Source organism: Tachypleus tridentatus, chromosome 13 (genome assembly GCF_004210375.1).
Source record: "Tachypleus tridentatus isolate NWPU-2018 chromosome 13, ASM421037v1, whole genome shotgun sequence".
NCBI classification, from domain to species: Eukaryota; Metazoa; Arthropoda; class Merostomata; order Xiphosura; family Limulidae; genus Tachypleus; species Tachypleus tridentatus.
Genome location: NC_134837.1, coordinates 127,073,829 through 127,092,174, shown reverse-complemented (window position 1 = coordinate 127,092,174; position 18,346 = coordinate 127,073,829). Strand labels below are relative to the sequence as shown.

The window sequence follows — 18,346 nt, the reverse complement described above, 5'->3', positions numbered from 1 at the left end:
TAAAAGCATTTTTAAAATCCAAGGAAATTAATAATGTAATGCACTTATTGTTTATACTTTCATAAACATAATCTTCAAGTTTCTGCAATGCATGTAAACTGGATCTCTTACTCCTAAAACCATATTGTACATTATCAATTAATTTATATTTCTCTATAAAATAAGTCGATCTATATTTCAATATTTTATTGAATATTTTACCCCAAATGGGCAAAAGACATATTGGTCTATAACTACTCGGAATCATTTTATCTTTTCCTTTTTTATGGATGAGAGTCACCTTAGCCTTTTTCCAAACTAACGGAAAAATACCATAATTATAACAAAAATTAGATATTTTGATAAACCAATTTTTATTAGCAAAATATATTTCTTTTATTATACGCAATTTTAAATTATCATATCCAGGAGCTTTATTATCCTCCATCTCCCTCATGACTTTATTAATTTCATACTCTGTAATATTATCTTCATTTATATTCACATCAATATCATTATTATTCTGTATTTCATCACAAAAACCTATTCTAGAGACCACTTAATCATAATTCACCCATGGAAAGTGATAATTAAGAATTTCATTTATAGCTTCATTTCTATTTTTGGTGATATTCTCATCTTTATCTCTTATTTCATTAACTTGTAAGTATTTCTTCTTTTTATGATAGTTTTATACGGTATACCAAAAATATTATTACCAGTAATACTTGTAATATAATTTCTTAAAGCTTCTTTCTTAGTAAAAATAATTAATCTTTTATATTTTGCTTGCTGTTTTTTGTATTCCAATTCATAATACTGTCTTAAATTAACATCTTTAGTCTTTGAAATCTTCTCCTTAAAGCTCTCACTTTACTCCTGAAGATCTTTAGCTTGGTGTTCCACCAATATGCTTGTTTATATCCAAAATTCTTTATATTATTCTTATTCCTTAAATTGTTTAAACAAATTTCTTTAACTTTATTTGTAATTTTTATTAAATAATTTTCAATATTATCTTTGTGGAGTATCTCATCTTTATTCTCATTTATATATTCTCTTATTTTTACTTTCAAATCCAACTAATTGAGTCTATTTATATTTATAAATTCATTATTATTTATTTCTATATTAAAATTTGAAAATTTCAATTCTATCATATTGTGATCATTATTAGTAATTTGATCTAAAACTTCAAAATGAATATCAAATTCGTTATTATACTTTATCATTGCAAAGTCAATCCAACCTTCCCCTCTAATTGAGGAGAAAGTTGGTATGGAGTCCAAATTATTAAGTAATATAATTTCATTTAAATCCATTAAGTTAGTAACTGAAAACCCCCTATCATTAAGTGGCCTCTGGGGCCAAGTTTTTGACTTAGCATTAAAATCACTTAAAATTAAAATAATTTCATTATTATACTTCCTGATAAAATTTTGTAACATATTAAGGTCATCATCAATGACTCCAGATGGGGAGCAGTAAATACTAATCACAATCATAACAAAATTTTCATAAGTAATTCTAACACCAACTAAATTCTTTGTACAACATAAAACATAATGTTTTTATTATTAATGATAACCCCTGCCTTAGGGACATCACAACAAAAAACAATTTTCATACTTTCAGAGAAATGAGTTATATTTTCCTCAAAATAATACGGTTCATTTATGGAAATAATATCCATATTTCTTTGTAGGATATCATGGTTTAACTGCAGATTGATTGCTCGGGCCACTGCCAAATTAATATGAGTCACAAAAAGAAAAGAATTTATAACACTAGCCATAATCAGTATGTGAAATTAATCGATCCATTTCTTTAAGATAAATCCTGCATTCAAGATTCTCACAAGAATGATTCACATCAAACTGCATACAAATTTTTATTATGATTATAACAATTTGTACAAAATATTGATTTTTCACAATCTTTGTATTGATGTCCACATTTTAAAAAGGAAGTAATATATTTACAATATTTAGCAAAATGCCCAAATTTTCCATGATTATAACAAATTGTGGGTCTTACGTATTCTTTGAATCCATATCTTCCCCCAATTTAATTTTATTAACTTCTAACAATTTTTGATATTTATGCGGTTCAATTGTAACAATATAATTGAAACCTCTGAATGTTTTAAATTTCTTATTAACAATAATTTCATCATTTTCTTCAAATATTTCTGAATTTTGTTCCTTAATACCAAATTCTTGATCCCTCATATCGTCACCTACATTATAAATAATAATTTATGGATGTCTCTTTTTAGGTATATTTACATCAAAGTTTTCTTCCAAGTCTTTTACTTTTAATAGTGCATCTTTAAGTGAATGAATCTTCTTTCTTTTCTACTTCCACCAAGATGCCATCTTTAGCTATAGTTCTTACTGTATTTACCCCTATTTTCAATTCTTTGGGTTCAACCAAACTTTGTACTTTTCTTTTAGTTTCCATAGATGTCATTCTTTTTTTGGGTATGATGGTGAGTACACTTCGTTTGCTACTTTTGTTTCTTTCTCTGCTTCTTGTTCTTATCATTTTCCCTTCACTCTGCAGTTTTACTTTCATCTTTGTAACTTCTGCAAAAGTAGGCATTCTCTTCTCTTCTTTTATAATGTCTATATTTTTCTTGTTCCGAATTTTCCCCAAATAGATGAGAAATCACATTTTATTGCATAATAACGACTTTCGTGATGTCCGTCATTTTCTTTTTTAATGTCTTAAAAGTCTTTTTCCAACTTTTCAGTAATCATTGTTTCTACGAATTCATCTTGATTTTTAAGAACACATTCTAATAGCTCACTAATATCTGAAATATTGCTAATCTTCTGTTCTAAGGTTTCCTCTCCTTAAGATAAAAATGCTATTATTTTCTGTTTTATCAAGTATGTTTAGTGATGTAATAGACATTTAACACAGTGAATTTTATTATAATCCACAATGTCAAACCTAGTTAATTGTGTATTATGACATTTACATATGTGAATATTTTTTTTCTACATTGTCAAATCTACTTAATGGTGTGAAACACTTAATAAGGTTTGTTCTTACACTATCAAACTAAATAATATTACAGTATATTATTTAAGGTGAAAGTATGTTATTTTTTGGACTATCAATTCTATATTCTTACTTTTCAGGCATTGATCATCACCTTTACTTCCATTTTTATTGACCAAATATTCTATTCAGTTTTCATTTCACCAGATGGGTTACTGAATGGATTTCTGAACTTGACTCTGTTAGATTTCAATATCAGTGACTTTTCTGTTGATATGAATATCGTTTCTGAAACCTACACCAGTGTGGAATACTGCAAGTAGGTGTTAATTTTTGTTTTATTATTTCAAAGTTACAGAGCATAGAAAACAATGTAGTGTCTGTTTAACCCTACTCACATGGCACATCAAAGTGCACAAATCACAACCAAAATTTACATAGATTCAAACATTAATCCTACTGACATGGGATATGAAAGTGCACAAGTTACAACCATTTTACATAGATTCAAACTTTAACCCTATTGACATGGGATATCAAATTGTGCAAGGTACAACCATTTTATTGAGTTAGTTTTAAAGTTGTCATCCATGGAAGCATTTTCCACCACTGCAACAACATTTTGACCACAATGAACCAGATGCAAGGCAATTGAATGCAACATGATATATTTGGTATGTATAAGTGGATGGAAATGATGCCTAGCATGCACAGAAATGTATGGGTGGAAATGATGTTTAGCATGTGCAAATATAATGCTGTAGATGATATCTTGCATGTGTAGATATATGGGTGGATCAGTAAAGGGTTAATTAAACTACTTTATATCAATCAATACATATTATTAAACTTGGTACAAAAAGATACTTTATAACTTAGAAAATGAACATTTAAATGTGCTCTCAGTCTGTACTTCTCTGCACAATCTGGTGATGCTCTGACTTTTCATTTAAGTTTTTTTTTCTCTCCTCTTGTGAGGGCTTCAGATTGTTCAACCAATTAGAAACATACATAATAGATAATGACAACCCAGAATATAAAATTTCAACCCAAATGACAAACCCTTCTATTATCATCTGTTTTTCAAGAAATTTGAGTAACTCTCATTTATATTGCTGTTGAACAATTGGTTGTATTTATATAACTAATAAAAAGAGTGTATTCTATGCATAAATCAGGCAAGTTTCTTTTTGTTTTGGCAGTCAAAGCCAATACTTCACGAAGCTAGCCTGATGGGTTTAGACAAAAAATGTTGCTTTAAGTAGTAATGAATTTGTTTTTTATAAACCTAATTGTAGGTTAGTTAGAAATAACAGTTGTTTTACAATTCTATTCAAGTGCATTATGCAATATTTTTTAATGTAATATAGTTATTCATAGTACTAAACAGAAATTTCATTATCCTTCTATAAACATAAAAAATAATCACAAGAGATTTCATAACATTCATCATTAGTTTCATTTTGTATTCTAAAAGAAGCAAGATTTGTACAAAACTTTAATACATTTTTCTCTAAGAAAGATGAAAGGATTGTTTCTAGATTCTGTTTTATGTGCAGTAAAAAAGTTATACATCTTCAAGAGAGAGAACTTTACTGACTTCATCTTCAGCAACATTTGAAACAACTACAACGACTCTCTCAATGACTGTATTTCAGGATTGATACACAAATATTGTTTAAATAAAACACAATAGAATTTGAAGAGTAAACCCTTTGATGATGTTATTTCTTTTCTGCTGGTACAAATCTATTAATATTTCCCAGACATCAGAGCCACAAAATTCCAACAAAATCTCCTCACTCAATAGGATTTCAAAGGAACTTTTTTGGAAGGAAACTATAGAATTAATTTCTAACAATTAGATATAGCTAACAAACTTGCATATTGCTGTTCATATAAAAGCACAAAATGTACTTAGTTGTTTAAGTTAGAAAGTTAAAAAGAGGTCCATCAGGCTTTATTATCAATATCACTTGATACAAATGATAGTTCAACTGTTTTAACTTTTATAAGTCACATTTGACATGACATTTTTATTTCTTCAGTATACCAGTGGATTGTTTTGCTAGCAATACTTAAGTGCATTATAGATCAGTTGGTAAATAATCACGTGATTGGCTGTACTAGCAAGTTGTTATATACACGACTTACTAAGAATTAGTTTTTATTACAAAATTAGCAATCTGCTATCTTTGTAACATGTCTTAAATTTTTAAAAGCTGTGATGATAAACATATTGCAAATACAAATCACTTAAGATGGTTATTGTAAATAGCAATTTTGCATAAATTGGTTTCATAGTGTGTAGAAAAGATAAGGTACTAATAATAAACAAATTTGTTTCTCAAATACTGTGTAGACTCAACCAATTAATCTTATTGATCTAGTTTATAGAATGCCATGTCAACAATTAATGTAGGAATAACTTCTGTCATTAGGTATTTAATGTACCCCCTTTCATATTTTTAATCACAAATAGGTCATTATCTCAACCCAGTAACCACCAGTGTTTCTTCAAAGGCTCCAATATTTTTGTGTTTATTTATGAATATGTATATGACACACATAATAGTAATGGCCGTTTCACTGGTTTATAAAGTTCATGAAAATATTTAAGTTTTTGATTGAAAGTTAAATGTGTGCTACATTAATCTGGTTTCCTATCAGTTGAAAGGGGAGTATATTTTAAACTTTTGTAATTTTGTATTCTTAATTTATGATTTTGTGGCAAAAATGATTGGTAACATGAGGTTTCTCGTGCATATGTAACTTTGTTTGTTCAACAAACCAGGTCTGGAAATCCATGGCATGTATTTAAAAAAATTGAATATTATAACTTTCTCTAAATTTTATCTTAGCACAGACTGATGTTATTAATAATAAAATATTCCAGGTATTCTAATGATAAGACTTTGCAAGTCTTGCATGTGTTATGAACCTGAGTTTACATAATGTTTTATATTTATCATTGTTGCAGTCAAAGTGTGGATATCTATAATATATACATTTGCAGTCTAAATACTAGATTTAGGCTTAGATTTAAAATGAACATTAGCATTCTTATGTGTAGCCTAGTAATAAAAACATTGCTGTTCCAGCAACACTTTTTTAAATGGATATATTGGTATTTAGAAATTCCATCACAAGTGTTAAGATCTGTTATTTAGGACAGTAAGATGTGCAGTTACTTATAACTATCAGAGAGGAACAAAACATTTAACCAATAGATTTGTGCAGCTATATACTTAACTAAAAGAAATAGTATATATATATATCAAGAAGAAGGTAAACACAAAAGTATAGCAAGAATCAGATAGCCCATTATATCTGTTGCTTTTGTGCTTAAAAAAGCTTTAAAAAATGAATCATACATCTTTTTAATTTGATTTTTACATACACTACTCTCATTGGTCATCTTCTTTTAAGTTATTTTGACTTAAACTTTAAATTTGGTAAAATAATGTACAGCATTAGATTCTGATGGGGACAGTGGAGATGAGTTATTTGAAACCAAAAGCATGTAAACAAAATGCAGCAGTACTGGAATATATTGTGTATGTCTTACCTGTAGTACATGTGACCTAATACTTCAATATTAGGTTGTGCTTCTCAAGGATTAAAAACAAAGCTGTTGACTAGATAGCAGCACATATATCATAAAGTTGCATTTGATACAATATTTAAACATCTATTGCATATGATCATGAAACTTCATTCAGATTTAATGTGAAATAAACTTTTGTTTTTACAAGACAAATCATAGCTGGTTAATTTAGAAATGTGTAACTAGAGGTGTTACAAAACTACTTGGATATGTTGTTTCAAATACTTTACTAGGTTTATGTGATTGTCAGATTGATTCATGTGGTAAAATGACAAGTAAGTGATTTGATTTTTGTTTACAAAGCCTATTTCATACTGAAACTTGTCCAGGATGGCTCAATATGCATCTAAAAATATGTACAACCCCATAGCTTTGGGGAAAGAGGGCTAGGTGGCTATTAAAACTCCAGCTAATATATATATTTCAGAGAAATGTTCACTGAAAACTCACCCGTGTTTATCCTAGGTTTATTTTTCCAAAACTGTTCTCTTATAAGCTTTTGTGTGTACATGTAACTACATGGTACAATTTATAAATTGTAAATCATACTGAACATACTGTATTCACCCAAACATAAGTTTTTTTTTTTGAAAGCATAGAAGAACTAAACTTTCTTTAATTGTTGTCTGCTGTCTGAGACACCTTTTGAGCACGTGATCAATGGGCTCTTGTTAGGTCTTTAATGTTTTTTTCATGTTAAAACATGCTAATGTTACTGTTGGCCTCAGTTGCAGAAAAATGCATTACATTGTTTGTGATGCTTATTTTTATGATTGTGTTGATTAAAATTGATCGTGGAGGAAGCATCCATTAGGTTTGTGATATCCTTAGTTTGAGGTTTCCATGTATTTGTAGGTGAGAAAGAAGTTTTCATAATTAACTATAGTTCAACTTAAATACAGTTATCAATAGATCTTTTTAAAATCCAGGTTTATTCATAGGTGGTGTACCCAAGTCACTAGCTGAAAGTGTATAGTTAGAATAAAGAACTTTCTCTGAGACTTGAGATTTAAAACACAAACAATGCTTTAATTCAGTACATTTAAGATACTTGGCTACATCAAGATTACCAAAGATATAATTGAAAGTTTTGCTGTTAAAATTATAAGTTCTTCAGTCTGACCAGATAATGTTTCCTCAACTAAACTTTCAGTAGCATCCATCAAGTTTCATAACATAACCAGTAAGTTATCAATTAACGTATTAAGTGAAATTTTCAGGCATAACTTTTTTTAACACTAATCACTTGGCATCCAATTCCTCACAATGTAATTTGACTGAAAGCAACAGTACCAGCTACTTGTATGGAACTTCAGTGTAAGATGTTTAATTTCTGGTAATTGTGGGTGTGTTTGGTTCAGGAAGTTTCAACACCAGCAGATTGGTATCATGAACCAGAATGCTGACTTTTAGGTCAAAGACATTTTTTGTACAGATTTCTTTAATATTCTTATTATTTTCCAAATAATGTACACACATATAAGCAAGTACATCTGTCACTTAATTGAGTGAATTATGTTGATTCTTGTAATTTGTAGAACTAAAGACTAAAGCTAGTTCAATGATTGGTTATAATTGAAGATAGTAAATTAGCTGCAGCCTACCTGCATGTGTTTCTCTTCATCCTCTTTGGAATTCTAGTTTGTAAATTTCTTGTTAATTTATTTTGTGGAATTTGTTTTCAGTCTAATAAAGTTAAATTTCCTCAGTTTTCTCTGCTGTGGAGGCATTGGTTTATAGATAAACAGTTGATTGTTTATACTGCCTCAAATGTATCTTTGTTTATACATGACTTTTCTTACTTGGTCAGGTATTGTTGCCTAACTTCTTATGAATTCATTAGATATGAACAACTTTTTATATTGCAGGTATGTATGTAATACATAGAATGTTATAAAATTATTTATTTCTTCTTTGATAGATTGTGTAGGCAGAGTATTCATGATGAACCTTTGTAGAATGGATGGCAACTGCCTGTTGTGGAGAAACAAGTATAGAGGACAATGTTTCAAGTCTTCCACCTTTCAAAACATCGTTCTCTACACTTGTGTCTCCACAACAGGCAGTTGCCCTGCCATTCTAGAAAGTTTAAACATATTTATTTCCTGATCTATTTGAAAGTAATATAAAATGTGAGGACCATTGGACAGCTCATAATTCAAACCTCACTATATTTTTGTTTCTAATCAACCAAAACGAACATCAGCCTGGAGCTCACTGCATGTGTGTATACTTGTATACAAATCTATAAGTAAATTTTTCTAATGCATCATAGCATATTTGCTGAAACTTTGAGGTATATGTGGTTTATATAGTTATTATATTTATCTGATGTTTAATTAGTTAATCAGCATATTGAAGCTCTTGTGTGTGTCATTGAAACTACAAAGGTTTAATTTGTATGGAAATGTGTGATTGATTATGTGAAAAGCATTCTTTAGATTCAAAAACAAACTAAAATGTCAAATTATAGGAAAACCAAGAGAAGCACCTTATATTCCACCCGAGCTCACAGAAAATGAGAATGAGCTATTTGATGGTGTACCACAGGGAATTAATTTTACTAGATATGAAGAAATTCCTGTGAAACTGAGTGGTAGTAATGCTTCTGGGCCAGTTAACAACTTTGAAGATGTGGGTTTTTGAGAAATCATCACGAAAAACATAAATAAGCATACAGTAAATCAACACCAGTGCAGAAATACGCTATGTCCATCATTAAAGCAAAACATGACTTGATGGCTTGTGTTCAGACGGGTTCTGGAAAGACGGTATGTAAATCAAAATGATTTTAACTTCCTTCTGCTCTGTAAAGCAAGTAGTCTAAAGTTATACTGTTGAAATATGACATTTAAAATATGTTCATAGAAACTGATAGAAATATTCAGTGTTTGACAAATATTTTTAAATTGCTTTCAAAAATGAAAATTTCTTCCCTTTGACAGTTTGTTCTGAAAGTACTAGGGATGTACTGATTAAAAAAAAAAAAAAGTCCAGCTACAGGTTAACCATCTCCACGAAGGTCAAAGGCCATATCTTCACCTTTGTTGCTTCACATTCAAACTTTCATTGAACTATTATTTTATACCTACTTTATATCAATAAATTTGGTATCAAACTTTAGGTTATACTTGAAACTACTGATATTAATAAGCTGTAACATAAAATAAGAACCATCTTTTTTTTCTTTTCTTTTTTTTTTGTTTAATGAGGTATTGCTAAAGTACTGATTCAAACACAGTGACCCAATCCACCTCTTTCCATTTTTGGAAACACTCCCGTACATACTTTTGTCTGACGTGAGTAACCAGTCAAAAGTTCAGAATGTTCCTTTGTGGCTTTCTGAGCCATATTCAAGTATTACAGCCTCATCTCATTCTTTTGATACAAAACTTCAAACTGGTTAGTTGAGTCTCTAATGTGGTCAACTTCATATTTTTTAAGACCAAAATATACCAAATTCTATGGTATAGATATAGTAATTTGTGATATTTTGGTTTTCAAATATATATGTGTACATCTGTGTTTTTTTTTTTATTTTTTAGGTTTTATATATAAAACCTAAAGAAAATGTCCACATCTTCCATATGTGAAATTTTTTAAAGCTTAGCAACCTGTGACAAGCAACAAATGAGTACAAAGCTCATAACTAGAGATAACTGTTTGCTTTACTTTTTTCTTGACTATTCTGTATTTTAAGAAAAATTAGTTTAAGTACTTATTTGTAAATAGTAATGATGTGTGTGTATTGTTTGTTTAAATACATATATGTAACATAATAATTGATATGTGACTGTTTTACAAAATACTAGTCCATTAAAATACAGCCAAGACAGGTTGCTTTGTATAGACTAAAGGTCAGTTTTATATTCTTGGATATTGTAACATTTGTATTGTCAGCCAGGGACAGCTGAAAGGTCAATATAATAATGATAACAGATATAAATGTATAATGTTGTAAGATTTAAATTATTTAGTTTAAACAAATGTGTTTTTACATTATCTGTCATCATTCTAGAACTAAAGTGGTGAAATGTATACATCTTAATTTTTATGGTGGCTACAAAGTTGACCAAATTGACCAAACCTGTACATATTCCTTAGTAAAAATAACTAAAACACAGCTTTTCGTAATTGTGTGATAATTATCTGAACATTGTAAGGATTTTGTATGTGAAAGATAAAAGTTTTTAATACACAGAAGTTCTTAAAATGAAAATTACTTTGCATGTTGGACAGTCAACATTCAAAAAGAAAATGGGATGAGAAAACATTGCTTGTCAAACCTTAAAACAAAAAAATTCTGATATTTTTCATGTGAAAGTATTGTAATTTTTACTGAAATTGTCAAATTTTTTGAGCATATACCTAATTTACAGCAAGAAAATTATAACAAGCACAAAATGGTTGTGGGGCTGTGCTGAAACAATTAATGGGTGCTTTGTTATTTTTTGTCTACATTACCGTCGTAATTAGACAAGTTGTTTATTTGGCTGAGTTATTGATTAGGTGCCAACGAATTGGCATACCTCTGTCAAATAAAAGTGTACTCATCTTATTTTTATGAATCATTTCTCTATTGATAATTTAATTTGGATTTCCCTGATTTCTACGATTACAGTTATAGCTTAAAAACTTGCATTTGTAAACTATTCAAATAATAAATTGTATTATATTCTTTATGGCTTAAACAAAATGGTGTTTAAAAACGCTTATCTAGTTTTTTTTAATATCATTTGAGAAAGACCATTCTTACTTGGATACATGTAGGTGATGTTTTTACAATATTGGCATTTCAATGTTTATTTTTTATCACATGTTACCTTAAACCATTATTTAATAAATGTCTACATTTGTGTCTGTTTATAATTGCAAAACTAGTGAACTAATTGTCCTCAAATCTGGTGTGTAACCCAGGTAAAGTAAAATGTTTAGATCTGACTTGTCCTTCCACATGCATTGCACAGCTTGTAAAATTCTGATTGAACTTTCCCTAATTGGAAGAAAGAAAGAAAAACAAAACAAGACAAGCACTTTTAAATATTTAGAAAGCTGTTGGTGTTTTCCTAATATAATGAAATTCTAGTCATAATATGTAGCATAATAAAGTGACTAATTAATAGCATTTTTAGAATTATCTAACCAAATCCTGAACAAATGTTATAGTACTTGTCAAATATTGTTAGGCAGAAATATCAGCATATGTGAATAAATTAAGATTAGAGACCTTTGCTCTTTTTATACTTTTATATAGGCTGCTATCCTCTTACCAATGATTCAAGAACTGCTTGATTCACCTGATTTTTAAACCCTTCTTTTAAGACTGAACAAGAACCATTAGCAATTGTGATTTCAACAACACATGAATTGCCAATACAGATTTTTAATGAAGCAAGAAAATTTGTACATGATAATATAATAGACAGAGTTGATGTTTGGAGGAACATCAGGTTGGTACCAGCTTCAAAGTTTATCAGAAGGATGCCATATCCTTGTTGCCACACTTGGCTGATTGTTGGATTTTGTTGAACGTGGAAAGGTGTGTTTAATTATCTTGAATAACTTTTTCTAGAATGTTCTGTTTAAAAACTCTCATTAGTATGTTCCAAAGATATTTAATATTTTTGTCTCAGAAAATGTTAGTCTTATGGATATAATTCACAAAAATATAAATTTCTAAGATTAATAAAAACATTTAATTTTTGTATGTGTTACAGTAATTTATTTTGGGGTTACTTATGTTTAACATTGTATAATAATTTTTTATGGTTATCCCTACATAGTGTGGACCAAGATTTTTTTAATAACCCTTTAAAGTGTGGTGATTGGTATAACAAAACCTTTGACCTTATATTAATGGAAAATGGTAACTCATTAGTTACTGACTGTAACATGCACTTGCATGGGACTTGTGGGACAGTTTAGTGTCAACTTGAATTTTTGGTCAGATAATTATTTGCTATGCTATTATGCATTGACCTACTTAACTGTTCATCTGATAGTTTTTGTACATAGACCATAATAGGGCACATTATTAGAGATGGAGCAATGGTAAATTAAAATATTAAAACTAATATAAATAGTTAGTGTTTTTCCCACTGTATACAGAAAACTTGCATACTGTCCTTATACTAATTTATGTATGTGTTCAAGAAATGTAACACTTTCCTTTACCTCAGAGCAAAATATGACCCTGGAATTAATAAAGTTGATAACCATAAACCAAAACTTGTTCTTGTTAATAAAGTACCAAAACAGATGTGGGGAAACTTAGTAAGGGGCTTATAAATAATAGAAAAGCATTAGTATCAAAGTTGAATGTAGCTACCAAATGCCTTAAAATGTGCTGTGTTTCACAACTTTACAGTGTGATGAAGTTGTGCAAGGAAGGGAGGTTAAAAGAAGGAAAATCTCTGGTTTCAGACAATATATTTATGATTTTGTAAACTTCAGAAAATTGAGAATCTTAGGTAAAACATGCAGCTACTTAAATTTTACTTTTTTTACATCAACTTCAATAATTCACTGATTTCAATCTGTTTGAACTAAAAATAAGTCTCAGTTGAAAGCAAAATCTATAGATTTATTACTCAGTTTTATACATTGAATAACTGTATTCACATATGCTGAAAACACTGCACAACAAAGTTTTTGCTTCTTGAACACTGTTGGATGTTCCTTATAGATTTTTGGCTGCTGATCACGAAAATCACATCCAAATTTTCCCATCATGTACTGTTTCATCAAAATCTTCAGTTTCACTAGGACATTGCTACAATGGAAAAACGATATCAGGGCAAGTGGAATCTGTCAATGCTTGCTGACTACTGTTGAATACTGCAACGTGACACACCAGACATTGAATACAAACAAAAATCAGAAGCAAAACACTTTTAATTATGTTGAACTTAATAGCATATTAGAAACATAAATGCAGTTAAATACGTTATTGCCGGTAAACTGTCTATTTCTCAGAGTTCCTACATGATGAAACAAAACCAAAACTATATTTGTGCATACCAAACAGGTACCTGTCACAATCAGCAAAAACTTTTCAGGAAGCAAAACTTTACAAAAATTGTTGTGCAGTGAAATTTAATAGTCTGTACCTAACTGTATTCACATATGCTGAAAATTTAATAGTCTCTACCATTTTGATAGTTATTACAATGGAATAAAAATCAAATTATGGGCAAATTTTCAGTTTTTTGCATACTCTATCTGAAACAAATGGTTGTAAAAGATCAAAAGAACTTTTAATATCTCATCATATAAGATATTTTGGAGGAAAGTTTGAGTGGATATATTAAGTTTTTCAAAGCTTAATGTTATTTTGCTCCCTGTAGTAGTAATAATAAAAAGGTACCAAGCTGACAAGGTTAGTTATTTACTTCTTTCAGTTAACAGTTATTCTATTATTTTGACAGGTGGCTTTTTCTCAGATTTGTTATCTGATTTTAGATGAAGCTGACAGAATGTTAGACATGGGTTTTATGCCTTCTGTGAAAATAGTGGATGATCCTTCCATGACAGTAAAATCGAAGCATCAGACTCTCATGTTTAGTTCCACATTCCCTGAAGACATACAGTTACTAGCAGCAGAGTTTCTTAAGCCAGATTATTTATTTTTAGCAGTTGGTGTTGATGGCTCTGCTAATATGGATGTCAAACAGAATTTCTACTAAGTCCAGCAATATGAGAAGAGGCAGAAACTCATAGAAATATTAAACAATTCAGGTATTAGGAAAGGCTTGTTATTGCTCAAATTGCTTTGAATTAGTTTTTTTAATATTGGAAATTATTGCAGTTTGCTACAAATGCAACAAAGAGGGACACATGAGTAGAGATTGTCCAAAAAGTAGTGGATCAAGACTGAATGAAGAAAAAGGTAAATTGGTTAATATAATGTTTTGAGAATTAGCATTTTTCTAAAATAGAGGGATTAGTCAATGGAAAGTTGCCCATGGTATATACAAATAAGTGTTACTGTGACAGATTTTGTTGGAGTTGGTAATTCTCTCTTGAAATCAAATGATTGCTTGTGCTTACTGTTTAACAATGTAAAACAAAAAGTGAAAAGCAATTTAAATATAAAAAATGTTTGCCTCTATATCTATTGGAAAAATACTTGGTCCAAAGGTTACAGGTATTAAGTAAAATTCATGTGAGAGAGCCAGAATAAAATATAGGTTTGCAGATGTTAACTTTAACTTCTTGCACACAGATAAATGGATGAAACTGTGATGTAAGACAGCTAACAGAAGAATAACAACAAGCAACAGATAAAATGTTTCTGCTGTTGATTTTAGACATTTTGATAAATTCTCCTAAGTGTTTATTGGTATGCTAAAAAAAGAATGCTCAGAGAGACCTATTTATACAGACAAACCAAAATCTAGATGAAGTTCCAACATAAGTTGTTAGATCAGGTTACCAAAAGATTGGCATTCATATGGACTTTGGAGATGATGACATTTGTGTGCTACCAGGCTCGAGCTGATTCTCACCTAAAAATCTTGTTTGGAGGAACTGTAATGAAGCATAACAACATGATGATAGCCCTTCTTCACTAGATGGAGGATGTGTTTCAACAGCTGAAGTTATTTTGAAATGGTTAAATATCATCTCTATGTTTTACCCTGGAGGGTCATGTTCTTCTTGACCACCTCCTCCTCCCTGTATTTATATTGGTCTAGTTTGTACCAAGCACTTGTACTCAAAATTACTACATTCTTTTCTTCTGAACTAAACAGTTAACTCTTCAGTTTTGTTGTATTGTGATGTACATTTAGTTGAAATATCTTTTGGTATGATTGCTTATGTGTTTTTACAACTTATTCTCTATATCTCTTCTGTAATCTAGATGAACTTTTGTGGGTACAAGTTTAAATTTTAAACATGTTAGTTTTGTGTTTCAACAGCTGAAGTTATTTTGAAATGGTTAAATACCTACCCCTCCACTCTCTCGGTGTTTGGGTATATGTTTTACCCTGGAGGGTCATGTTCTTCTTGACCACCTCCTCCTCCCTGTATTTATATTGGTCTTGCTGTAATATAATTTGGACTGAAAATTAGTTTGGTCCTTTTCAGGGCAATGTCCATGTATTTTGGTACATTTATAGTTATTATTTTGCCATAACAGCATAATGTCAAGGTTGTTGGTGGCACTTTATTTATTTATTTTTTTAATTTTATTTTTTATTATTATTATTTTTTTTCTTAATTTGTTATTTTTACTTATTTTCATTTTTATGTTTAAAATACAAATTTATTAGGGATGGATGTTTAGGACTAACTTCATGTATGAGGTACCTATCTAATTCACATAGTAATTCATTTTTCATTCAATTCTTATTTAAGTACATTATTGTACTATGTAGGAGTCTATCTAGTTTATTTATGTTTGAATTTTGATGATGATGTTCTTGGAACTCTATCCTATATGCTGTTGTAAGGAGTGTGTTTTGGATTGTTTATAGTTTGTTTTTAATTATTTTATTGCTTATTTACTGGTCTAATATATGTTTTATAGATTTTATTGTTATCTGTAGATGCTCTTTCACCAGACTTAATTTCCTTAACATGATTGATCCAAGTTAATTTAGAATCATAGGTTAGACCTAAAAATTTTGCCGATGAGGCAGTCTGAAGTAGTGTGCCATTCATATATAATTCTGGCTGTTGTTTTTTGTTTTGTCAATTTCGTAAAGACTACGAGTTGTGTTTTTGCTGTGTTTATTTTTATTTTTGACAGTATTCGCTTATTCTATTTAGTTGCAGTTGTATGTTAGTGGCTGCTACTATTGGTATTGCAGCACTTTTCCAGACTGCCACATCATCTGCAAACTGTGAAGAGAATCCATGATTTGGATTCTTCAATGGTAAATTAAACGTTTACATACATGATGAAGAGTATAGGGCTAACCACCCCTCCCTGAGGGACACCAGCCTCTGGATTAAAGTGCTCAGAAAAGGTACCCTCAACATTCGCTCTACACTTTCTATTTTCCAAAAAGTTGGACAGCCAGCAAATAATTCCACACGGTAGTTCCATTTCAATCATTCGGAACCTTAAACCATCATGCCATACAGTGTCGAATGCTTTCTCGATATCAAGGAAGCAAGCAACAGTACATTCTTTATTATTGAGCTGTTTATTATAGTTTCGGTTAATCTAATTAAATTTTGTTTAAATTTCCAAATCAATTTTGTTCTTTTGGTAATTTTGATGTTATCTCCAAAAATGTGGAGAGTGTATTACTGATTATTCTATTTTGCCTGGTCAAGCTGATTGGATGGTAACTATTAGGTTTATTTGCTGGCTTTCCTTCTTTATGGTACATTAATGTATTAGCAAGCTTCCAAGAAACTGGGATGTATCCTGAGGACAAAGATAGATTAAAAAGTGTTTTTAGGTAGTCAAACAATTTTGGAGTGCCCTTTTTTAGAAGGATGGCTTGTATTTCATCTTCATCTGGAGATTTGTTTTTTTGTATTTTTATTGCTTCGAGTAGTTCTTGTAATGATATTTCTTTAATTAGTATCATGTTTTCATAGTTTGTGATAGGTCTTGTGTGTGTCTCAGTTATGTTTATTGGGAAAATTGGTTCAAATTGTATTTTATTCTCTAGTATATGGTTGGTGATTCTTTTGTAGAAATGTGAATTAATATCTGGATCATAGTGAGTTTCAATTGTATTTTGTAGTTGAGCTTTAAAAGCTTCAGCTCTTTCTTTATTTGTATATGCTATTGTATTATTTTGTTCAAGTGCAGGATATTTCTTAGCGATTGTATTATCATTTACGAGTCTTTTACGGTGTGTCCAGAATTTTTTCGGGTCAGTTTTATCATTTAGTTTTGGGCAGAAGTTGTCCCATTTATCTTGTTTTTGTTGTTTTATTTGTGTTCTGGTATGATTTCTTATGTTATTTATTTGCATTTTTGTTTCTCTGTCTCTTGTTATCATATACAGTCTTCTTAATTGTCTTCATTTTTTGATTAGGGTGATTATTTCTGTATTGCGTTTCCATGTATTATTTGTTATTTTATGTTGTTTTGGTATTGTTTGCTTAGCTGCTATCTGTAGGCACTGCATGCCTATAACTATAGAGTTATGGTTGTGGAAAAAGATGTTATTGCACCTTGGATGCTGATATATACAACTGTGAATGTTATTTTTAAGCATGTATCTGGGTAACTGTTGTTATTATATATGGAATATGAGGTGTGATGTGTTTTTTTTCAAAATACTGACTAGCATATTGATACAGTTAGAAGTTTGATTTGGTTCTGTGTACTCTGTTATAAATTCTTTACACATATTTATGATTATGGTGGTCATAAGACTTGTTTTATCAGGTGTGTCAGCATTTGTTTCTTGGAGTGTGGTGCTATTTTCTTGTGGTTTTTGTGTTTGTGTTAAGGTGTTTTCTTGAGTAATAATAATCTGTTCTTGCTGTTTTTGAGATATGTTTCCTGTTAGCTTTTGTGCATACATGGTTTTAGTTGTTTTGTTCAGTTGTGTTGTTATATCTGTCTTTGTTGTGTATTTGTACTTGGTTGTTTCTGTTCTGGTGAATCTGTTTTTATCTGATATATTCGTTGTTATATATGTTTATATTTATCGCATCCTTTGTAGTTGGCTGTGTGGGTTTGTCCACAGTTACAACATTTGGGTGTTTCTTTTTCCCTTTTACACTGGGAGATATGGTGTTCCCCACCACAACTGCAGCACATCGGTGTCACTAAGC

At 30.0% G+C, this 18,346-nt stretch overlaps 1 protein-coding gene across 1 annotated transcript in view; it reads right to left on the bottom strand.

Moving 5' to 3' along the window:
• Positions 1-13,225: 13,225 nt before the first annotated feature.
• Positions 13,226-18,346, bottom strand: part of LOC143240907 (uncharacterized) — a 41,747-nt gene continuing 36,626 nt past the window's right edge. The window contains exon 3 of the mRNA XM_076484156.1: positions 13,226-13,367. Within this exon, the coding sequence (XP_076340271.1) occupies positions 13,305-13,367 (63 nt within the window). The 3' untranslated portion in view covers positions 13,226-13,304. The remainder of the gene's footprint in view (positions 13,368-18,346) is intronic.